At 40.1% G+C, this 19,812-nt stretch overlaps 1 protein-coding gene across 1 annotated transcript in view; it reads right to left on the reverse strand.

Moving 5' to 3' along the window:
* colec12 (collectin sub-family member 12) overlaps positions 1-19,812 on the reverse strand; it is a 190,774-nt gene that overhangs the window by 53,794 nt on the left and 117,168 nt on the right. The window contains exon 3 of the mRNA XM_048596315.1: positions 8,295-8,417. Coding sequence (XP_048452272.1) covers positions 8,295-8,417 — 123 coding nt within the window. The remainder of the gene's footprint in view (positions 1-8,294; positions 8,418-19,812) is intronic.

A 19,812-nucleotide genomic window follows, 5' to 3' on the forward strand; every position in this document is an offset into this window, starting at 1 on the left:
TTTTTGAAGAAGGGTTTAGGCCCGAAACGTCAGCCTTCCTGCTCCTCTGATGCTGCTTGGCCTGCTGTGTTCGTCCAGCTCTACACCTTGTCATCTCAGATTCTCCAGCATCTGCAGTTCCTACCAGGCCTGGCTCTTTGTTGGACATTTGTTGTAAGTTTAGATTGTAAATCATCTTTCCCTAAAAGACAGATTGCAGTACAGTCAAGTACTGTAAGAACAATAAAGAATATTTTTTCTTCTGGGGAGGGGCATGCCCTGACTTCTTCCCTTCCTTAAGATATAAATTATACTATCATGCAAGTCCAACACTAACAATCAAATAGTTTGTGTATATACTTTAGGTTTTTATCCAGAAAAGCAAATGATAGGTTTAACCAATGCTTAATTTACAAGCCTATATTCTGTTTCAGTTTTAGTTTAGTTACTTGTTTGTGCATTCCGTAGGCTCAGATGCACATTTTGAGTCCTCAATTTATTTGCAGTTTTTAACTTTTCTAGGCTAGCTTATCACACAAGAGGTTAGAGTTACAAGTAGGTAGAGGCTTGCTGTCTTTGTCACTCGCTCCCTCTACAGAATGCTGGGTGTAGCAGTTGTCTCCATCTGGCCCATGTCTGGTTTCCTTCAGTCATGGTCCCAAATTGTGGAACTTCCAGTACTTATCTTGGAATGGTGCCCTTCTACTCAAGTCAATACAAGAGATGCGGGTCTAATTTACTGAGGACAGTGGCCCCTCACTGTCTTGCTGACCCAGTCTCTGGGAGTCCTGAGAGAATTAAGTCCATAATTGGCGGTTGTGGTGGTGGTGAGGGGGCTGGTGGTCACTTGAGCCTTCATCAATGACCCTGGAGAAAGGCAGGATGTGGCTTACGTGGCAGGGTTCCACTGTCTATTGTGCTGACTCAATGCCATGATCTTGACCTTGAGGCATTATAAATGAGGGAAGCTTAGGGTCAGATCATCTGCCTATTGGCACATGGCAGGCAGACAATAGTGGTCAGTTATCGTTAATAATAATGCCTATGGAAGTGTCATTCCTGTGCCATCTGGAATACCCGGTCTGTTGAGAAGCATGTGAGTAAGAGTGAAAATTGGGCAGCACAGTGGCTCAGTGGTTAACACTGCTGCCTCCCAGCGCCAAGGACTGGAGTTCAATTCCAGCCTTGGGCAATTGTCCGTTTGGAATTTGTACATTCTCCTTGTGTCTGTATAGGTATCTGCCAGATGCTCCGGTTTCCTCCCACAGTCCAAAGATGTGCAGGTTAGGTGGATTGGTCATGTTAAACTGCCCATAGTGTCCAGGGATGTGCAGGCTAGGTGGGTCAAACATGTGAATTGCAGGGTTACAGGGATAGGGCAGCAGTTGCGATACAGCAGCAGCAACTGACCTTCCCCTAGAAGTGTTGTCTTGGCAGGATCATGTGGGGCAGCTGTGGCATTTTGAAATATCAAAGGAGACTTAGCCGAAGTTATCCCTCGTAGTCTCCTACTTTACATTGCTGTTTCATCCATCTCTGCATCACCCAGAAGCATTCATACATCATATGTCCCTTCGCCGTCACCTCACCGTCCCTAATTGGATGGCCAGCCTGCTTTCTGTCTGCTTTTTAAATTTATTGAACACATATTTCATCAACTGCCATGTTAGGATTTGAACCCATAGCCAGAATATTTACCTGAAGTTTTGGATTGCTAATTCAGTGAAAATTACAAGGCCACCAATGCTTTTTGGTCTTTAAATCGATTAAATTGAACAATGTGGGTCACATCCTGTTTGAAAGTCCAGCCTGTTAACTTTGTTTCTGAGTTCATAGATGCTGCCAGAACTGCTGAATATTTCCAAAATTTCCTGTTTTATTTCAAATTTGTAGCATCAGCAATGACCTGTCTCTGTAAAACATGTGCCTAAGTGGTTTTTGTAGTGATTTGAACAACATAATTTTTTAATCACGGTATTGACTTATAGTGATTGTAATGTGGTCAGCCAGATTGACCTCAAAGAATATGAGTTCCCTGACTGGGGCTGTTAACCAGGACAAATCAGGGAGCCGTGGCTTACAGATAATAAATAGGAGTGTCAGACATCCTATTCACTCTGAGAGCTGGCTCTGAGGGAGCTGGATCAGTGTCAAGGACTCTCCAAGTGCAAATAAAGGGCGACTCAGTGACAGGATATTGGCCTCTGTGGAGTTATTTCACAATGCATTGAGAAACATCAAGTAAATATCACCGATCAAGATAAACATCATGACTAACTAAAGATTCTGTCCAATTTATAACTTTGTACCATTCACAGAAAGTTATTTTAAATAATAAATAAATCCAAGTTCAATTCACTTAATACCACACCCTACTGCAAAGTTCAAGATTCATTTGTTACTTGATACATGACAATGACAGCCTTGTTGATGGAACACTCGGTAAATCATGAACGTACAAACCCACTCTGCACAAAGTTATCTCCTTCCGGAGTTCGTCCTACTAACTGCAAATCTCCTTGAATGTAAACATACTTTCAGGTTTAAGGATTGGTGCTGCATGAACAGTCCCAAGAACGTTCAGGTTTCAACATTTGCAATACTTTTATTCCGCTGATGTTTTGTACAATATGAATAAATCACGGGGCAATTTGTTACATATTAGGAATAGCAGAGTTCTTGAACTTTTAGTTAAAGCTTTGTTTTGCAAATATAGTTTTCACTTTTGTAACTTTAGTTGTATATGTAAATCCAAGAATATTGTCATGATGTACTTTTGTGCAGTTATTTCAGTGGCGATGAGAGTAAAGCACTCTCCTGACTAAATTCACTTAGCAACAGTTGTCATTTTGAGCTGGGGTAAGCATTTCTGGCATTATGCCATTATTTGGGAAGCTTGACTCATTTGATCTTGCTGCTGAAGACCGGGTGCAGTATGTGGAAAGAATGCATCAGTTTTTCCAGGCAAATGACGTTGAGGCAGATGAAAAGCAATTATCCTGACAGCTTGTGGACCTGCAGCTTTTTTGGTTATTAGAAGCCTTACTTTCTCTGAGGCACAAGATACTAAAACCTTTCAAGAGTTGACAGATTTAATTAAGGAATATTACTACCCCAAGCCTCCTCTAATTCTGAGATGCTATTAGTTTTACTTGGTAATTCGAGATCCAGGTGAATCTGTATCAGGATTTTTGACTAGGTTAAGCCAACTGGCAGAGACGTGTGACTTTGGTTTAACCCTTAATGAGATGCTCAGAGACAGTTTGGTATGTGGGATTAATGATGTGACCATGCGAAAGTGCCTTCTAGCTGAAGCCCAACTGGATGTCAAACAGGCACCACAACTGGCTTTGTCATTGGAAAATGGCAAGTGGACCATACAAGATGCAGGAATCTGATGGAAGTGAACATCCTTGCCAGTCTGGCTGAGCTTAGCGAACACCACTTGAGTGAAGACAATCGCATAGGCTCACTCAGGGCATATCCTCAACAGTGGAACTCGAGGTCAGCCCACAACAAAACTCCAAAAACAAAGCCAAGCTACGGCCAAATGGTTAAAATTTTCTGCAGGATCTGTACTGACAAGCCATTGGAGTTGCTGCCAGCATGCAGCCTCAAGACTGCAAGAGTCCCACTAGACCTAAATTGACTAAGAGAACTCATAGCCCAATAACCAGGAAAGTGCACACCCTCGAAAATCCACCCATATCTGGTTTGGAACAGTTAAATTTCTGAGCAATTTCCAAATCAGAACCAATCAAAACAAATGTCTGGTTAAATGGTCACCTGGTTCTAATGGAGGTTGATACTGGTGTGGCCATTTCAATGTTCATTTCAAGAACCAGTCTTTAACAAAATTGGCTCTGGACAATAATCCTTAAGTTCGTACAAGACTCAGCCAGACTGAGAACCTATACCAGGGAAACTTTACAATTGGTTCAGTTACCATTGTTTGCAGTAAAAGTCTTGGGCCCAAGCTCGATGGGTCGAAGGTGGTTGAGAAGGATTCACCTAGATTGGTTCAACATTTTTCGATTAGAAAATGGCTACCTTAAGTCCTAATTGAACATCTGGAAGTCTTTCAGGAAAATCTAGGGACTATCAAAGGAGTCAAGGCCCTGCATGTTGAGCATGAAGCAATTCCACAATTCTGAAGGCCCACTCAGTGCCATTTGCCTTACGGGCAAAAGTAGAGGCAGAAATCAGAAAGCTGGGAAGTGAAAGAATCATCAAACCGGTACAGTTTGCAGAACGGGCAGTACTGGTCATACTGATTGTGAAGACTGATGGGTCAGTTTGCATCAGTGGGGATTTTAATCAAACAGTAAACAGCTTCCTCGGAGCTGGGTAAATACCCAATTCCTCACACTGAGGATTTATACACAAAATGGCAGGGGGAGGGCTGTCTGTCACGAAGCCGGACATGAGCCACATGTACTTGCGATTGCAGTGAGACGAGAATTCCCAAAAGTATGCTACAACCTATAAGGGCTTGTACCAACATGTCAGACTGCCAACTGGGGTATTGTCAGCCTGTGCAATCCTTCAGCGGACGAAGAAGGACATTTTACAAGGTCTACCTCAGGTCGCCAATTATCCAGATGACGTACTAGTAGCAGAGAAGACCAATAAAGTGCATCTTGGAGAACTTGGACACAGTCCTTAGACATTTCAGCCAGGCAGGCATACACCTTTAGAAGGGGAAAATGTGTGTTCCAGGCACCCCAAGTGATCTACTTGGGCTACAGAGTCAACAAGACTGGGTTACACCTATTGGAAGATAAAGTGAGGGTGATCAATGGTGCTCTGACTCCAACATCCTGACCGGAGATTAGGTCTTTCTTTGGGCTGGTGAATTATTATGGAAAGTTCATATGTAAACTGGTCTCCATCCTGGCACCTTTACAACAACACCAAACGGTCAGCCTTAGAAATGGTTGCCTGGACAAGCCATAGCTTTCAGGGAAGTGAAAAAACAGCTATCATCCTCTAAAGGTGTTGGCACACTATGGTCTCAAGCGAGATCTGGTATTGACATGCGATGCATCCTGGTATGGCATCAGAGTAGTATTAGCTCATAGGTGGCCCAAAGGAGAGGAATGTCCAATAGCGTAAGCATCCAGGACTTTGGCAAACGCAGAGCGTAAATACCCCCAGATAGAGAAGGAAGATTTGGCGATCATATTTGGTCATATATTCCACCAATACCTTTACAGACATAAATTTGTAATAGCAACAGCCAATAAACCTTTGAATTTTTTGATTTTATTTGATTTGACTCATCATTGTCACATGTACCTAGGTACAGTGAAAAGTTTTGTTTTGCATGTTGTACAGGCAGATCATATAATACAAAAGTGCATGAGAGTGATAGATCAGAGCAAGGAATACAACGTTACGGCTGCAGAGAAGGTGCACAAAGAGAGAGATCAACATTAAATTTAAAATTTGAGATGTCTGTTCAGAAGTCTAATAACAGCGGGAAAGAAGCTGTTCTTGAATCTGTTGGTATGTGGACAGGGTCTTTGTTTATGTTGGCTGCCTTCCTGAGGCAGAGAGAAGTGTAGGTGGACCCCGGCTGGGTCTACTTAAAGAGGGCAAAGCCATGTTGCCCATTGCTTCAGGCCGAGTTCAACGGTGGGCTCTATTTCTAAGTGTGTATAATTACAAGTTGGAACACTGTCTGGGAGGCCAAGTAGCAAATGCAGATACATTGAGCGGCCTGCTGCTGGCAGATACACCACCGGTGGTACCGCCATTAGAAGAGTATGCAATGGTTTTAAATTTTCTGGACACCTTTCCAGTCGCAGCTGACATTATGAGACTTTGGACGTAGAAAGATCCGATCCTGGCAAAACTGAAACAGCTGGTGGTGATGGGGTAAACCAAAGGGCCGTCACTACCAGAACTTTTGAAGATTTATTGGATCTGGAGAGACGATGGCATATTATTATGGGGAGCAAGAGTGATCGTCCTGAGAAAAGGTCACCCACACCCACCCCCCCACCCCCACACCACAGATAGTGGCTGAACTCTACCAGGGGTTTCCTAAATGAAGCTGTTGGTGAGAAGTTATGTCTGGTGGCCTGGACTGGACGCAGACATAGCTGCATTAGTGAGGCAGTGCCCAGAGTGCCAACAAGGACAAATATTACTGCCAGCAGCTCCCCCACATTCATGGGAATGGCTGGATAAACCCTTGTCTTGGTTACACATCAACTATGCAGGTCCTTTCATGGGCTCAATGTTCTTAGTCATTGTGGATGTTTACTCAAAGTGGCTGGATATGCATAGAGTTCATTCGTCAAACATGGGAGCGACAATAGAACAACTGTGTGCATATTTTGCAATATATGGACTCCTGGAAGTGTTGGCCACAGATAACAGGCCATTGTCTACCAGCAGGGAATTTGAGTACTTCCTAAAGTCAAATGGTATTCGACATTTGGACAGCTCTACCATCCATCGTCCAATGGTCTGGCAGAAAGAGCGTCAGGAACACCAATACCAGACACAAGATTCAGTTAAGCAAGAGAGACAGTTCACTTCAGGGGATGAAATTTGGTGTAGGAACCAAGGGAATAGACTTGCAATGTTAAGAGGCATGGTGAACTTAGGTCCAGTGACATATAAAGTTCAGATAGCTGCGATGGTCCTGAACAAGCACATGAAAGCTGCAAATCACAAATGGTACGCAAGAAAAGCATGCCCGGTTCCTCGATAGCCTTTCCCACTGTTCCAGAACCCGTGGGTTCTTCCTCTCCATCAAGTGTTGAAGATACCGATACCTTGGAATCTGAGATGGGCAGGGCATATGTCGCCATCTCGATGCCTTTCCCGCCGGAAGAAGCAAATGAATTTCTTCTGAGATGCTCCATGTGCAACAGGCAACATATTGTGCGTTACATGCCGCCCGTATCCGAGGTAGAGTCAGAGGAACCTGACCCGGTACTAAAACACCCCAGGAGGAGCTACAAAAAAAAACTGACCTATGTCCTTGGACTCAGACGGGGAGAGATATAACGATTATAATGAAGTCAGACAGGTGGACGTCAAAGAATAGGAGTTCCTTGATTGGGCCTGTTAATCTGGTCCAATCAAGGAGCTCTGGCTGACAGATAAAAACAGGAGCATCAGACATCCTGCTCACTCTAAGAACTGGCTCTGAGGGAGCTGGATCAGTGTCAAGGACATGTAAATAAAGGGTGACTTGGTGATGGGATACCAGCCTCTGGAGTTATTTCAGACTGCATTGAGAAACATCAAGTAAGTATCACTGATCAAGAACAACATCATCTTTAACTAAAGATTCTGTCCAATTTATGATTTTGTACTATTCACAGAAAGTTACAAAAATAATAAACAAACCCAAGTTGAATTCACTGACTACCACACCCTATTGCAAAGGTCAAGATTCATCTGTTATCTGATACGCGACATGACAGCCTTGTAGATGGACGATCGGTAAATCACAAATGAACAAACCCACTCTGGATACAGTCACCTCCTGCTGGAGTTCATCCTATTGACTGAAAATCTTCCTGACAGTAAATATCCTTCAAGATTTAAGGAGTTGGTACGGTATAAGTGGTCCCAAGAATGTTCAAGTTTCAACATTTGCAATACTTTTACTCCGCTGATGTTTTATATAATGTGAATAAATCACATCGCAATTTGTTACATGTTAGGAATTTCAGAGTTCCTAAAGTTTTAGTTGAAAACTTTGTTTTGTAAATATAGTCCTCAAATTGAAATTTTATATCACTGTAGTTGTATATGCAAATCCAAGAATATTGTCATGATTTGTACCTTTGGTATGGTCCAATGACCAAAAAATGTTTTTCAAAGCAGGCTTTATAAACAAGAAACTATTATTTTTCACCTTTCCTCATTAAGCAAGTTCTGGTCAGTTAATTAAAGCCTCCAAATTTGTAATTATTAAGACCATATTGAATTGCAAATTCTAAAAACAGATATCAAGAAATTTATGCAACTTAAATTGCTGGTGTTGTGAGCAATTTATTTTCCATAAAATATGAGCTGTCTCTTTCCCAGTGCACTCTATTTATATATGTTGGTTTCTGCCTTCTGGAAGCATGTTTTTCTAAGAGAGCAAAGCCAAAATAAATCTCTGACCCTTTAAGATGGAATCATTGTCAGGGGTTAGTTTTGTGTGTTATGTTGAGCTGTAACATCAGGTTTCATGGTTATAGAACCAGGATGTTCCAGAAGTAAACGACTGTCAAAACGATCCATGAGTGATACTTAAAATAATCAACATTTGAACCGGATTTCAGAATAATACAAGATGATACCTTTATATCCCAGGATGGCTACAGTAATGGTCAGCATGGCACACAGGACATAGAGCAGCAGAATAGCAAATTTCAGTGCCCAGTTATTTCTACATCGATTACACTGAGGCCCTTCCTGGATTCCTGCAACAAAAATACAAAGCTTAACATTTTTTGGCAGATATGATACTAATCTCTAACATTTATGACACTTTGTATTAAACATGTGGTGGTACAGAACTTAAATATTTTTGGAAAGAGAGACAGTCTCTAAACGTTTCCATCATTCATTCATCAGGACAACCACATGAATGCAAAAGTGCTTCTGCCTTAAAAATACTCCAAGACTCTGCTTTCACTTTTTGAGGAACAGAGTTTTAAAGACTCAAGTACCCTCGCAAGAAAAATATCTCCTCTTTGTCTTAGACAATCCCTCATTTATAAACAGTGACCCATCGTTCTATATTTTTCTATAAAATGAAATAACCTTTCCACCTCCATTCTGTCAAGATCTCTTAATTTCTTAAATATATCAAACATGTTGCTTCTTACTCTAAACTTCAGTGGATGCAAGTTTAGCCTGTCCAGAATTTCCTCATAAGATAATGTGCCCATTCCAAGTTTTAATCAAGTAAAAACCAAAAGAACTGTGGATGCTGTAAAATCAGGAACAAAACCAAAGTTGCTGGTAAAGCTCAGCAGGTCTGGCAGCATCTGTAAAGGAAAAAACAGAGTTAACGTTTCGGGTCCGGTGACCCTTCGTCAGCTTTAGTGCTTCCAACAAATTTATATTCTTCCTTAAATAAGGAGAACATTTCTCTATACAGAACTCTAGATGGAGTCTCATTAATGCTCTGTGTAACTGAAACATAACCTTTCTACTTTTATATTCAACTCCCCGAGCAATGAACATTCTATTAGCTTGCTGTGCCTACATACCATTTCCTTTTGCGATTCATACACTACAAGATCCCTTGCACCTCAGAGCTCTGCAATCTCTCACCATTCAAATCATACGCTTATTTTTTTAAAAATTGAAAGAACTGCAAATGCTGTAAACCAGAAACAAAAACTGAAATTGCTGGAACAGCTCAGCAGGTCTGGCAGCATCTGTGGAGAGGAATAAGAATTAATGCTTTGGGTTGAGTGACCCTTCCTCAGAACTGTGAGGAAGGGTTACTCGACCGGAAACACTAACTCTGAATTCTCTCCACAGATGCTGCCAGACCCGCTTATTTTCTTTCCTTCTTGCCAAAATCAACATTTTAACTTTTTCCTACATTATACTCCATTTTCCAGATCTTTTCCCACTTAATTCACTTCTCTAAATCTCTCTGTTGCCTCCGTATGTCCCATTCACAACTTACTTTGCTGCCTATCTTTGTGTTATCAACATGTTTACCAACCATACCTTTGGGCCCTTTATCCAAGTCATTTATATAAATTGTAAAAGTTTGAACTTCCAGCACGGATCTCTATGGCATATTGCTCATTATATCTTGCCAACTAGAAAATGAACAATTTATGGCTATTCTTTTTTTCTTTCCTGCTAGCCAGCCAATCTTCTCTCAGTGCCAATATGATACCCCTCTAACCATGAGCTCTTCCTCCCTTCCATTTCCTGATTTACAGCTATCTTTGGGATGTTACTTATAGACTCTACAATGAAGACCACAGCAAAATGCCTGTTCAATTCATCCACAATTTCTTTATCTTCAATTATTAATTTTGCAGATTCACTTTCTAGATGGCCAATGTTAACTTTGTCAGCTCTATTTTTAGCTATCTTTTAAATCTCTTACCATCTGTTTTTATATTTCTAGCTAGTTTTCTCTTGTGTTCTAATATTTTCCTCCTTCTTAATTTTTTAGTCGTTCTTTGCTGTTATATTTCTTGTTTAATTTTCTGAATCATCATTCATTGTTGCACAATCAAATGTTTTTCCTTTAAGTCGTGGGTCTTCCCCTTTAAATTATTCCATCTCATTGAAATATCTCTATTCGGTTTATTCTTAAATATCCTGTTAAATGTCTGCCAGTGCATCTCTATGGTCCTATCACTTAACCTAATTTTCTACTTTATTTTAGCTAGTTTTGTTTCTATGCCCTCATAACTGCCCTTATATAAATTGAAAATACTAGTCATGGCTCCACTCCTCTTTCTCAAACTGTAAACACAACAGAACTGCAGAAGGGTCATTAGACCTGAAACATTAACTCTGATTTCTCTCCACAGCTGCCGCTGCTAGATGTGCTGAGCGATTCCAGCAATTTCAGTTTTTGTTTCAATCATATTATGGCCACTACTACTTTGGAACTCCTTCATTAATCCCATCTTGTTGTCCAAACCTAAGCTTAGTATAGCTTGCCTTCTGGTTATCTCTAGAATGTGCTATTATAAGAAACGATTTTGAAACATTCTATGAATTTCTCAAGGCTATCGATGCCCACCTGCTTTTTCCAGTCTTTTTGGAGATTAAAATAATCTATGATTATACCAGTAACTTTCTGACACGCTACTGTTTCTTTTCTCCTCACAGTCCATCGTACATATGGCTACTGTTCAAGGACCTGTACACCACTCTCCCAAGTGACTTAATGCCTTCAAAACCACTCATCTTTACCCAAAACGCTTTTATGCCTCACTTTCCTGAACTTACTGTATTATCGTGCTAATATTAGTAGAGCCACTCCTCCACATTTTTCTAGCTTCCTCTCTTTGCTAAATATCATATCCCCTTCAATATTCAGATTTCAATCTTCTGATACCCTGCAGCCATTTCTCTGTAATGGCAATCAAAATGTACTAATTTATTTCTAATTATGCTATCATTCCATCTGCTTTATTTTGAATGCCATGTTAATTCAGATATAAAACCTTTTAGTTTTATTATTTTTAAATCTCTAGCCTTATTAGTTAATTTACTTTTAAATTTGTGCTCTGTAACCCTTTCTGTCGCTGTTTGTTTAGCATTTCCCATATCAATACTTTTCTTTGTTGCCTGGTTTCTACTCTTTGAATTACCACAGTTTCCCAAATTTGATTTGTTATCCACTGTTAATTTAGTTTAAAACCACTTCTATTTATCTAGTTGTGCAGCTCGCTGGAATGCAAGTCCCATCATAGTTCAGGTGTAGACTGTCCTACTCTCCCCAGTACTTGTGTCAGTGTCCCACATCTACAATGCTGGTCTTCCTGTCAAGTCAGAAATCAAATGACACCAGGTTATAGTCCAACAGGTTTATTTGAAAACTCAAACTTTCGGAGTCTCAGTCCTTCAGTATTAGACACAGAATTTATAAGTAAAAGAACAAAGGTTCACATCATTGATGAGGATGTACTAAACAAACCTAAGATGCTGTTAAATCTTTAATCAGTTAGAAAGTTTTAGTTGATTAATATGTAAATCCCCAAATTCCTTTCAAGTCACGGTCCTGAAAGAACTAAAGGTTTTATCAGTGTAAAGAAGTGACATTTTAGGTCAGACAATGTATATTAGGTGTGAGACTTTGTTTAGAGTATGTTTGCATTTTAGTTTGGAGTCAGACTAATTTTATTTGTAATGTAGGAATTTAGAAAATTTCACATTGTCTATAAATTGTGGGCTCTTTGAACAAAATAAAATGCATCTACAAATACAAATTCACCCCTAGATTCACGTGTTTGTGTGTGTGTGTTTGTGTGTGTGCATGTGTGAGAGACACAATAAGGCTGGGGAGAGAGACAGTGTGTGTGCGTACGAGGCAGAGAGAGAGAGAGTGTGCATGTGCATGTGTGTGTGCGCACGCGGGTGGGGGCGGGAGAGTGCATGTGCGTGTGTGCATGCACCTGAGAAAGTGTGTGTCTGTGTGTGAGTGAGGAAGGACTGAGGCTCCAAAAGCTTGTGTTTTTAAATAAACCTGTTGGACTATAACCTGGTGTCGTGCGATTTCTGATCTTGTCCAACCCAGTCCAACACCGGCAACTCCACATCAAGTCTCTCAGCTCTACATTAGTTTCCCAAACCTAATTTGGCCAGTGCAAATTTGTATTTGCATCAGGTAATAATGCACAAGTCATCACCTGTGAGGATCTGCTTCTTAATTTGGTGTTTAACTCCTCATGCTATCAAGAACTTTCTTCCTTGCTTCCCTTCCCACTGTACCCTCGTTTGCAGCTCTGAGCAGGTATCTCTAAGCCCTGGCACTAGGCAGACACAGTGTTAATCCCCTTCACCATACTATTCCCTACTACCAGGACATTACTCTTCATCCTCCTCATTAAGAAGCTGTTCTGTACCATAGCGTCATGATCAGTCAGTTTATCAATTCTACAGCCCTTGCTCTCATCCAAACAAATTGAGCAATCTCAAACTTGTTGGATAATTGCACAGATGGAGGCTCCTGATTCCTTCTTTATGCTTTCATGGTAAGGTCAGCAATTGTTATCCATCCCTAACTGCTGTTGAACTGCATGGTTTATGAGGCCATTTCAGAGTCAACCATTAAACTGTGGTTCTGGATTCACATGTAGGACAAACCAGGTGATTATGGTAGGTTTTCCTTCCCTAAGAGGCACTAGTGAACCAGATAGGTTTGTTTTTTTAAATGGCAATTACCAGCTTTTATTTCCCCCTTTAATTCCAGATTTATTAATGGAATTCAAATTGTCCCATCTGCATGGTAGGTTTGGAACCCCAATTCCCAGGACCTGGGTCTCTGGAATACTAGACAATTCTACTATGCCATCCCATTTCCTCCTGGCCTCTGAGTCACTTTTCCTGCCTCAGCTGCAGCCACAGTCTCCTGTACCTGGCCATTGATCAAAACAGAAGACTCTATTCCAAACAGTGTGAATGCTTCCTGGTTCAAACTATTCAGGTAACATTCCCTCTCCCTGACGTGTTGCAGTGCCTGCAGCTTAGCCTCCAACTCATAACACTGGAGCAGAAGCTGCAGAATAATGATGTATTTGGTATGATACAGATATCCGTTATACATAATGTTTAGCTTTCTAATATTTGATTTGTAATTAGCCACAACTCAGTGGATGGTTTTAACTTGTTTGGTGGTGGCTCTAGTAACATGTTGCGTTGACTCTAAACCTCAGAAGATAACCTATTGGCCCCACCGTGTGTACACAGCCTAACCTAGGTCTCCCTGTCGATCAGTCAGACTGGACTAGACGGCAAACTGTACAGATTTTAACTCCCACCTCCCCCACCCCTCACAAGAGCTTCTCAGACGGGTGAAAGGTGGAAAGTGGTGCTCTACAGGTAACTATGCAGGGACCACAGTCATTCACCATTTATGTCAAAATGTGCTTGTGGTAGCTACCATTCTGTCACTTTGTAAAAATAAGTGCAGCCAATTTGAAGAATGTTTCCTCTAAGCTGTTTGGCCACGCCAAAAAATCCTGTGCAACCTGTTTTCAGATTGGTCTCTTTGAACTACTGCTGTTATGGACCAAACCACAGGCCCCCAAAATATATTCAGAAGATAGTCTAGACCCTAACTTTTTCTTATTTTTCCTTCCCTATCAAAATACCTTTTGAGCATATTCACTGAGATTTCTTTCTATCTGGCATTTGTATCAAATAATTCACCTCAGTCAATTTTCTTTTGATGTGATAAGGCTCTCTAAACCTTGCCTTTAAAGGTTCGCCTACTACTGGAAGTAAAACTAACACTATCTCCATGAGCAAAATTGCAAATTTTTGATCTCTTGTCTGCTTCTTGTTTCATCACATGCTGCGCTGCTTTCAAATGCTGTCTAGCCAACTCACCCACTGTATTTAATCTTTCCCTAAAATTTGACACAGTCCAAATGTGTAGTCTCTGAACTCTGACTCAAAAATTTCTCCTTAATTAATTTCAGTGGTGCTCTCAACTTTATGCGGAAAAACTAGTTCAAATGGAATGAATTTAGCTGATTCATTAGATGCATCTCTAATTGCAGAAGTACAAACAGAATTCCTTCATCCCAATCATCTGGATAGTCTTGACTTTATAGCCCTCAACATGATCTTTAAAGTTTGATGCCACCGTTCTAATGTTCCCTGTGATTCTGGATGGTACACGGTGGATTTGAATTGTTTTATTCCTAAGCTATCCATAACTTACTTGAATAATTTTGATATTAAATTTAACCCTTGATCTGATTGTATTTCTGTGGATAGTCCATATCTATTAAAAAATTTGAGTAACTCTTCTACAATTCTTTTAGCCATGATGGAATAGCCACTGGAAAACTGATCCATTATGGTCAACAAGTGCTATTTCCCCTTTTCGTTTTAGGTAGGGGTCCTACACAATCAGGACCTTGTCCTCAAATGCAGGAATGAGGATTTCCAATTACCTGACACGTACGATGCGTCTGGCAAAATTCAACCACATCCATATGCAATCCAGGCCAATAAAAATGCTTCTGTATTTTGGCTTGAGTTTTCCTTACTCCCAGATGACCTCCTAATGGTAATTCATGTGCTACCTGCAACACCACCTTTCTATAGCCCACTGTCAGTATAACTTGATGAACGCTGCCCATTTCTCATCTGCCTGAATACGTAATAGTCTTCATATCCACATCAAGACGTCATTTTTAAGATAGTAACATTCTGGGATACACTCAGATGCTTCTTCTGTGTATGCCTTTTGATAAAACTGCTTTTAGTTTTTCCTCTTTCTGTTGTAATTCAGCTAATTTCTCTGAACTAAAAAAAAATCTACTTTGTCCTCCACCTGTTCATGTTTTCTCTCGATCATTTGATCAAACATAGTCTCTGACAATTGAATTTCAACTTCCTTATCTTTAGTCCTTGATTTCTCTTCCTGCTTCGTGGCTTTGTGACCTAGTTACCACAGAGTCAGGAAACATCGGGGCTATACTTTTCTCTCATGAATTCAACACTTCAACACTAACGAGATCTGACACTTTCCTCTCCACCCAATCCTAATCAGGTTGTATATTCTTTTGCAGCTTTTTAAGCTTCTGCTGTGCTTTCCTTGACCACTTCAAAAAAACTCACCGGCTTGTTCGGTTTTCCCACATGGGTCTTCCCAGTGCTTTTTCTAAACCACCAACAGTGCGACTTTACATGGCCTAATTTACTGCAGTGAAAGCACCTGAGCATTTTTACTTCTCTTCCTCCTAATGGGTTTCCTTTTAACTCTGTGTTAAACTCTTTACTGTCATCAATGAGATATCCTTTACCCTTACCACTTGGAGATTTCTCTTTTCCCCAATTTCTATACTTCACAGATTGAAATGATGTTTAAAGCCAAACTTTGATTTATGACCCAATTCATAATCATCTGCCATTTCTGCTGCTAATCTCGCAGTTTTGACTGTCTGCTCTTCCACATGAGTTCAGGAAGTGAATTTTTGAACTCCTCCAAAATAACTGTCTTTCTAAGAGTGTCATATGTTTGATCTATTTTCAATGCCCTTATCCACCTATCAAAATTACTTTGCTTGATCCTTTCAAACTCAATGTATGTCTGAGCAGGGTCCCTCCTTAGATTCCTAAAACGTTGTCTGTAAGCTTCTGGTCCTAGCTCATGTGCACTTAAGATGGCATTTTTCACCTCATTCTACTCTGCAGATACGTCCTCTAATAATGTTGCAAGTACCTCATTAGCTCTACCTCCCAACTTTATTTGGATCAACAATACCTACATAGTCAATGGCCATTTCATTTGTTTAGCCACATTCTCAAATGAAGTGGAAAAAGGCTTCTGTATCCTTCTTGTTGAAGTTAGGCAATGCTCAGACATATTTAAACAGATTCCCCGCCAGACCTTGGCTTCGATGGGATTGCTCTCCATCACTATCCTCATCACTACTCCCATTTTTCACCTCTACCTCCGCCATTTTAAGTTGACTCTGACTTTTCAGTTCCAATCTCTGAAGTTCAAAAATTCTCTCTTTCTCCCTTTCTTTTGCTAGGGCCTTCCTTCCATTTCCTTTTTCCTCTGTTTTTAATTGTAATTCAAACCGTTTCATTTCCTTTTCATGTTCAAACTGCTTCATTTTCAATTGAATTTTAGCCATTTCTAAAGATTCCAATGGCTACACGACTGTCACACTTATCTCCCCTTTTGTCCAGACACAGACAACACCAACTTGAGCTTGTTTGCTAATTCTGAAAGCTTTACCTTGCTCACTTCTATACAAAACCTGAGGTGATTTCTTCCACCCCCCAAGAGAACTCCTAGTGACTGAAACAGCCACTACTACAGAAGGCACACCTTGGTTAAACCAACCCAAATTCAACACCCGAATAAAAACCACTAACCCTCACCACTCCCTGCCTTTGAGGCCAATGATCCAAAACCCAACCTGGAATTAGAGAGTTTGATTCTGACAAGAGCCCCTGATTTTTTATGGACCAGACCAAACACCCCACCCCACCAAAATATATTCATAAGATAGTCTAGACCCTAATTTGTCCTTATTTTAAAAGTAAGTGTAAGGTGTTGTGTTCTAGATGCAATTCAATTGGTCAAACTACTTGACGTTAAGCAAAACCTATGCTATTCATTCACTATAGTTAAAATATAACAAAAGAAGACATTGGAATAACTTAATTATACTGGAAAACTTAACAGAATAACATCAGGTACGTGCCATTAAATTTACTCAGAGCTCTGATTTCTCCCTGAGTGTAACAGAAGAGCATAAAATGTTAGTGGGAAAGAGAAAGCTTGTTATTTAGTGAAGAGTCGATGGGAAAGTCTGATCCCACCATAATCGAAGACTTTTTAAGTAATTGCCATTACATATTATACATGTATATATACTGAAATTATAAGTGCAACTAATTAACATCCTTTGATAGACTGTCAAAAGAGTTTACAAAAGGAAGAACTGAGTTAGAAACTGCACGTAGTAAGTTAGCCTACCGTATCCATTTTTGTGCTTTACAGTTGGATAAAGAAAATAGAAAGCTGTGGGAATTGAAAAAAGAGCTACAAGGCAAAAATGATTCTCAACAGGAAAGCATTGTACCCTATACAAAGAAAAAAACCGCAGGTAGACCCAACATTGCGATTGGAAAAATTGGATATTGATGTTGAAACCGATGGTGAAATGGACTGCTCCACTCATGTAAAAAAAACTCAAAACATGCCCAACAGAAATCTGTGAACAGACAGTTGTTGGGACTGTTATCTTGCAAGATCTTGAGAATATTGTTGACAGCGTTTCTCCCACTGTTTTATCTCTGTGTAGTGAGAAAAAGCCAGTGTGCAATGTCCACCCCAGAAGGGGTGGACGAAGGAGTAGGCCCCTTGGCACAGTTAGAGAAGAAATCAGCAAGTCCCTTTCTCCCAGTAAAGTTAAAGAACCCCTCTGTGAAAATTGCCTTGTGGGGATGCAATGGCCTAATGGTATAATTGCTGGACTGTTAGTCCAGAGGAAAAAGATAGCATTCTGGGTTCAAATTCTGCCATGGCAGCTGGTGGAATTTGAATTCAATTTTAAAAAAATCTGGAATTAAGAATCTAGTGATAACCATGAATCCATTGCTGATTGTTGGGAAAAACCCATCTGGTTCATTCATGTCCTTTAGGGAAGGAAATTGCCATCCTTACCTGGTCTGGCCTACATGTGATTCTAGACCCACAGCAATGTAGTTGACTCTCAACTGCCCTCCGGGGCAACTGGGATGGGTAATAAATGCTGCTTAAAAGCAGCACCCTCATCCCGTGAATGAATAAAGGAAAAAAAAAATCACAGAGGGTAACCATAACAATTACAAGGAGAGCATTCCTAATATTCGACTGAAATGAATACTAAAACAAGGAGTAGTCTGAAAGCATCACAGATTCAAGACTTGAAATCTTATTTCATTGAAAAGTTTAAAAAGATTTTTTTAAGCTGCTGTGGATGTGTGAAAGAAAAATGGTTTAGCTTGTTCTCAAAACATAGATAAACCTTTTTGAACTCCAAATTTTGGCATGAGAAATGTTTTGTCTGTTTACCGTCTTAGAAAATGTTTTCTTTAAGACAATAGGAATTTGAAATGTCAGTTGACATTATCAAAAGATTTTTTGAGTGTTTTTGTTAAACCGAATACGTGAAAGTATGACAGGATATCACCTGGTCACTTGGCTTCCTCCCCTTCTAAAATCAGCAGAGTCAACACTGGCAGTTTAAATCTTCTCACATAGCTTGTGTGGTGAGATTTGTGATTCAAGGTATTATTAACCCACTGGGCATCTTCCAGTGCCAGTGGATTTTGTTTTTTCTTGTTTCTGAACAAGTTTCAAGAACACATCAAGGGAGCTGGAAGTCTTATGGAAGCAGAGTCTTTGAAATCAGGAGAACCCTAAACTGACTGCAATCACTAGAACCCCCAATATAAGATCACTGTTTAAAACCACGAAGCCCGGAGCAATTGTTTCTGAAATTTGGATTGATAATATTACTTGATGCAAGTAGCTGGTTTATACTTGCAATCAGAAATTCAATTGAATGTTAAAGGGCAAATAAATTTAAATCTTTAAATTTTAATTTAAAACAAGGGCCACTGGAAACAGTCTGGATAGTCTTAATTTGTGTCAGGAAAAAAATTGAGATAGATTATTTAGGAAGAAATGAATTAAAACCTGTTAGCTCAACAACACTGCAGAAGCTGTACACAAAAGAAACTTGAGTCAGTTGTTGTCAATTTTGAATAATTTTGAAAGAAGGAAAGTCAGGTATAATGTTGCAAGTTACATTTGAGAAAATTGTATGTACTTTTTTTTTGTAAGAGAGACAAGTGAAATGAGGTAATGCTTGAAACTGCACAGTAATATGTCTATTTGCCTTTTTTAAAACTCTTGCAAAAACATGTCTCTTTTTGCTTTATATTCTGGATAGCAAGGTTTCTCCAGATTTCCTGAATCAGTTATAATGGTAATTAATGGAACCGAATTTAATACAAAAGAATAATAACAGAAAAAAATGAAATCAAATGGAAATGAGAATGGCTCATCTTCGGCATAGGTAAATGGAATATATCCAAAGAATTCAAAGTGTATTTAGAATTAGATAATTAACAGTTTTCTCCTAGAGATATAAAGGGCGGCACGGTGGCTCAGTGGTTAGCACTGCTGCCTCACAGTACCTAGGACCCAGGTTCAATTCCACCCTTGGGCGACTGTCTGTGTGGACTTTGTACATTCTCTGTGCGGGTTTCCTCCAGGAGCTCCAGTTTCCTCCCACAGTCCAAAGATGTGCAGGTTAGGTGGATTGGGCATGCTAAATTGCCCATAGTGTTCAGGGATGTGTGGGTTATAGGGGGATGTGTCTGGGTGGGATACTCCAAGGGTTGGTGTGGACTTGTTGGGTCACCAGGCCTGTTTCCACACTGTAGGGATTCTATGATATGTGTGCCTTTGCCTGTGAGTTTTTTTTCAGGGAATTGAGTTGGTCGCCACCTGGAACACTGAATAAAAAAAAGAACTGCAGATGCTGTAAATCAGGAACAAAAACAAAGTTGCTGGAAAAGCTCAGCAGGTCTGGCAGCATCTGTGAAGGAGAAAACAGAGTTAACGTTTCGGGTCCGGTGACC

The sequence above is a fragment of the Rhincodon typus genome, chromosome 4, assembly GCF_021869965.1.
Source record: "Rhincodon typus isolate 14 chromosome 4, sRhiTyp1.1, whole genome shotgun sequence".
NCBI classification, from domain to species: domain Eukaryota; kingdom Metazoa; phylum Chordata; class Chondrichthyes; order Orectolobiformes; family Rhincodontidae; genus Rhincodon; species Rhincodon typus.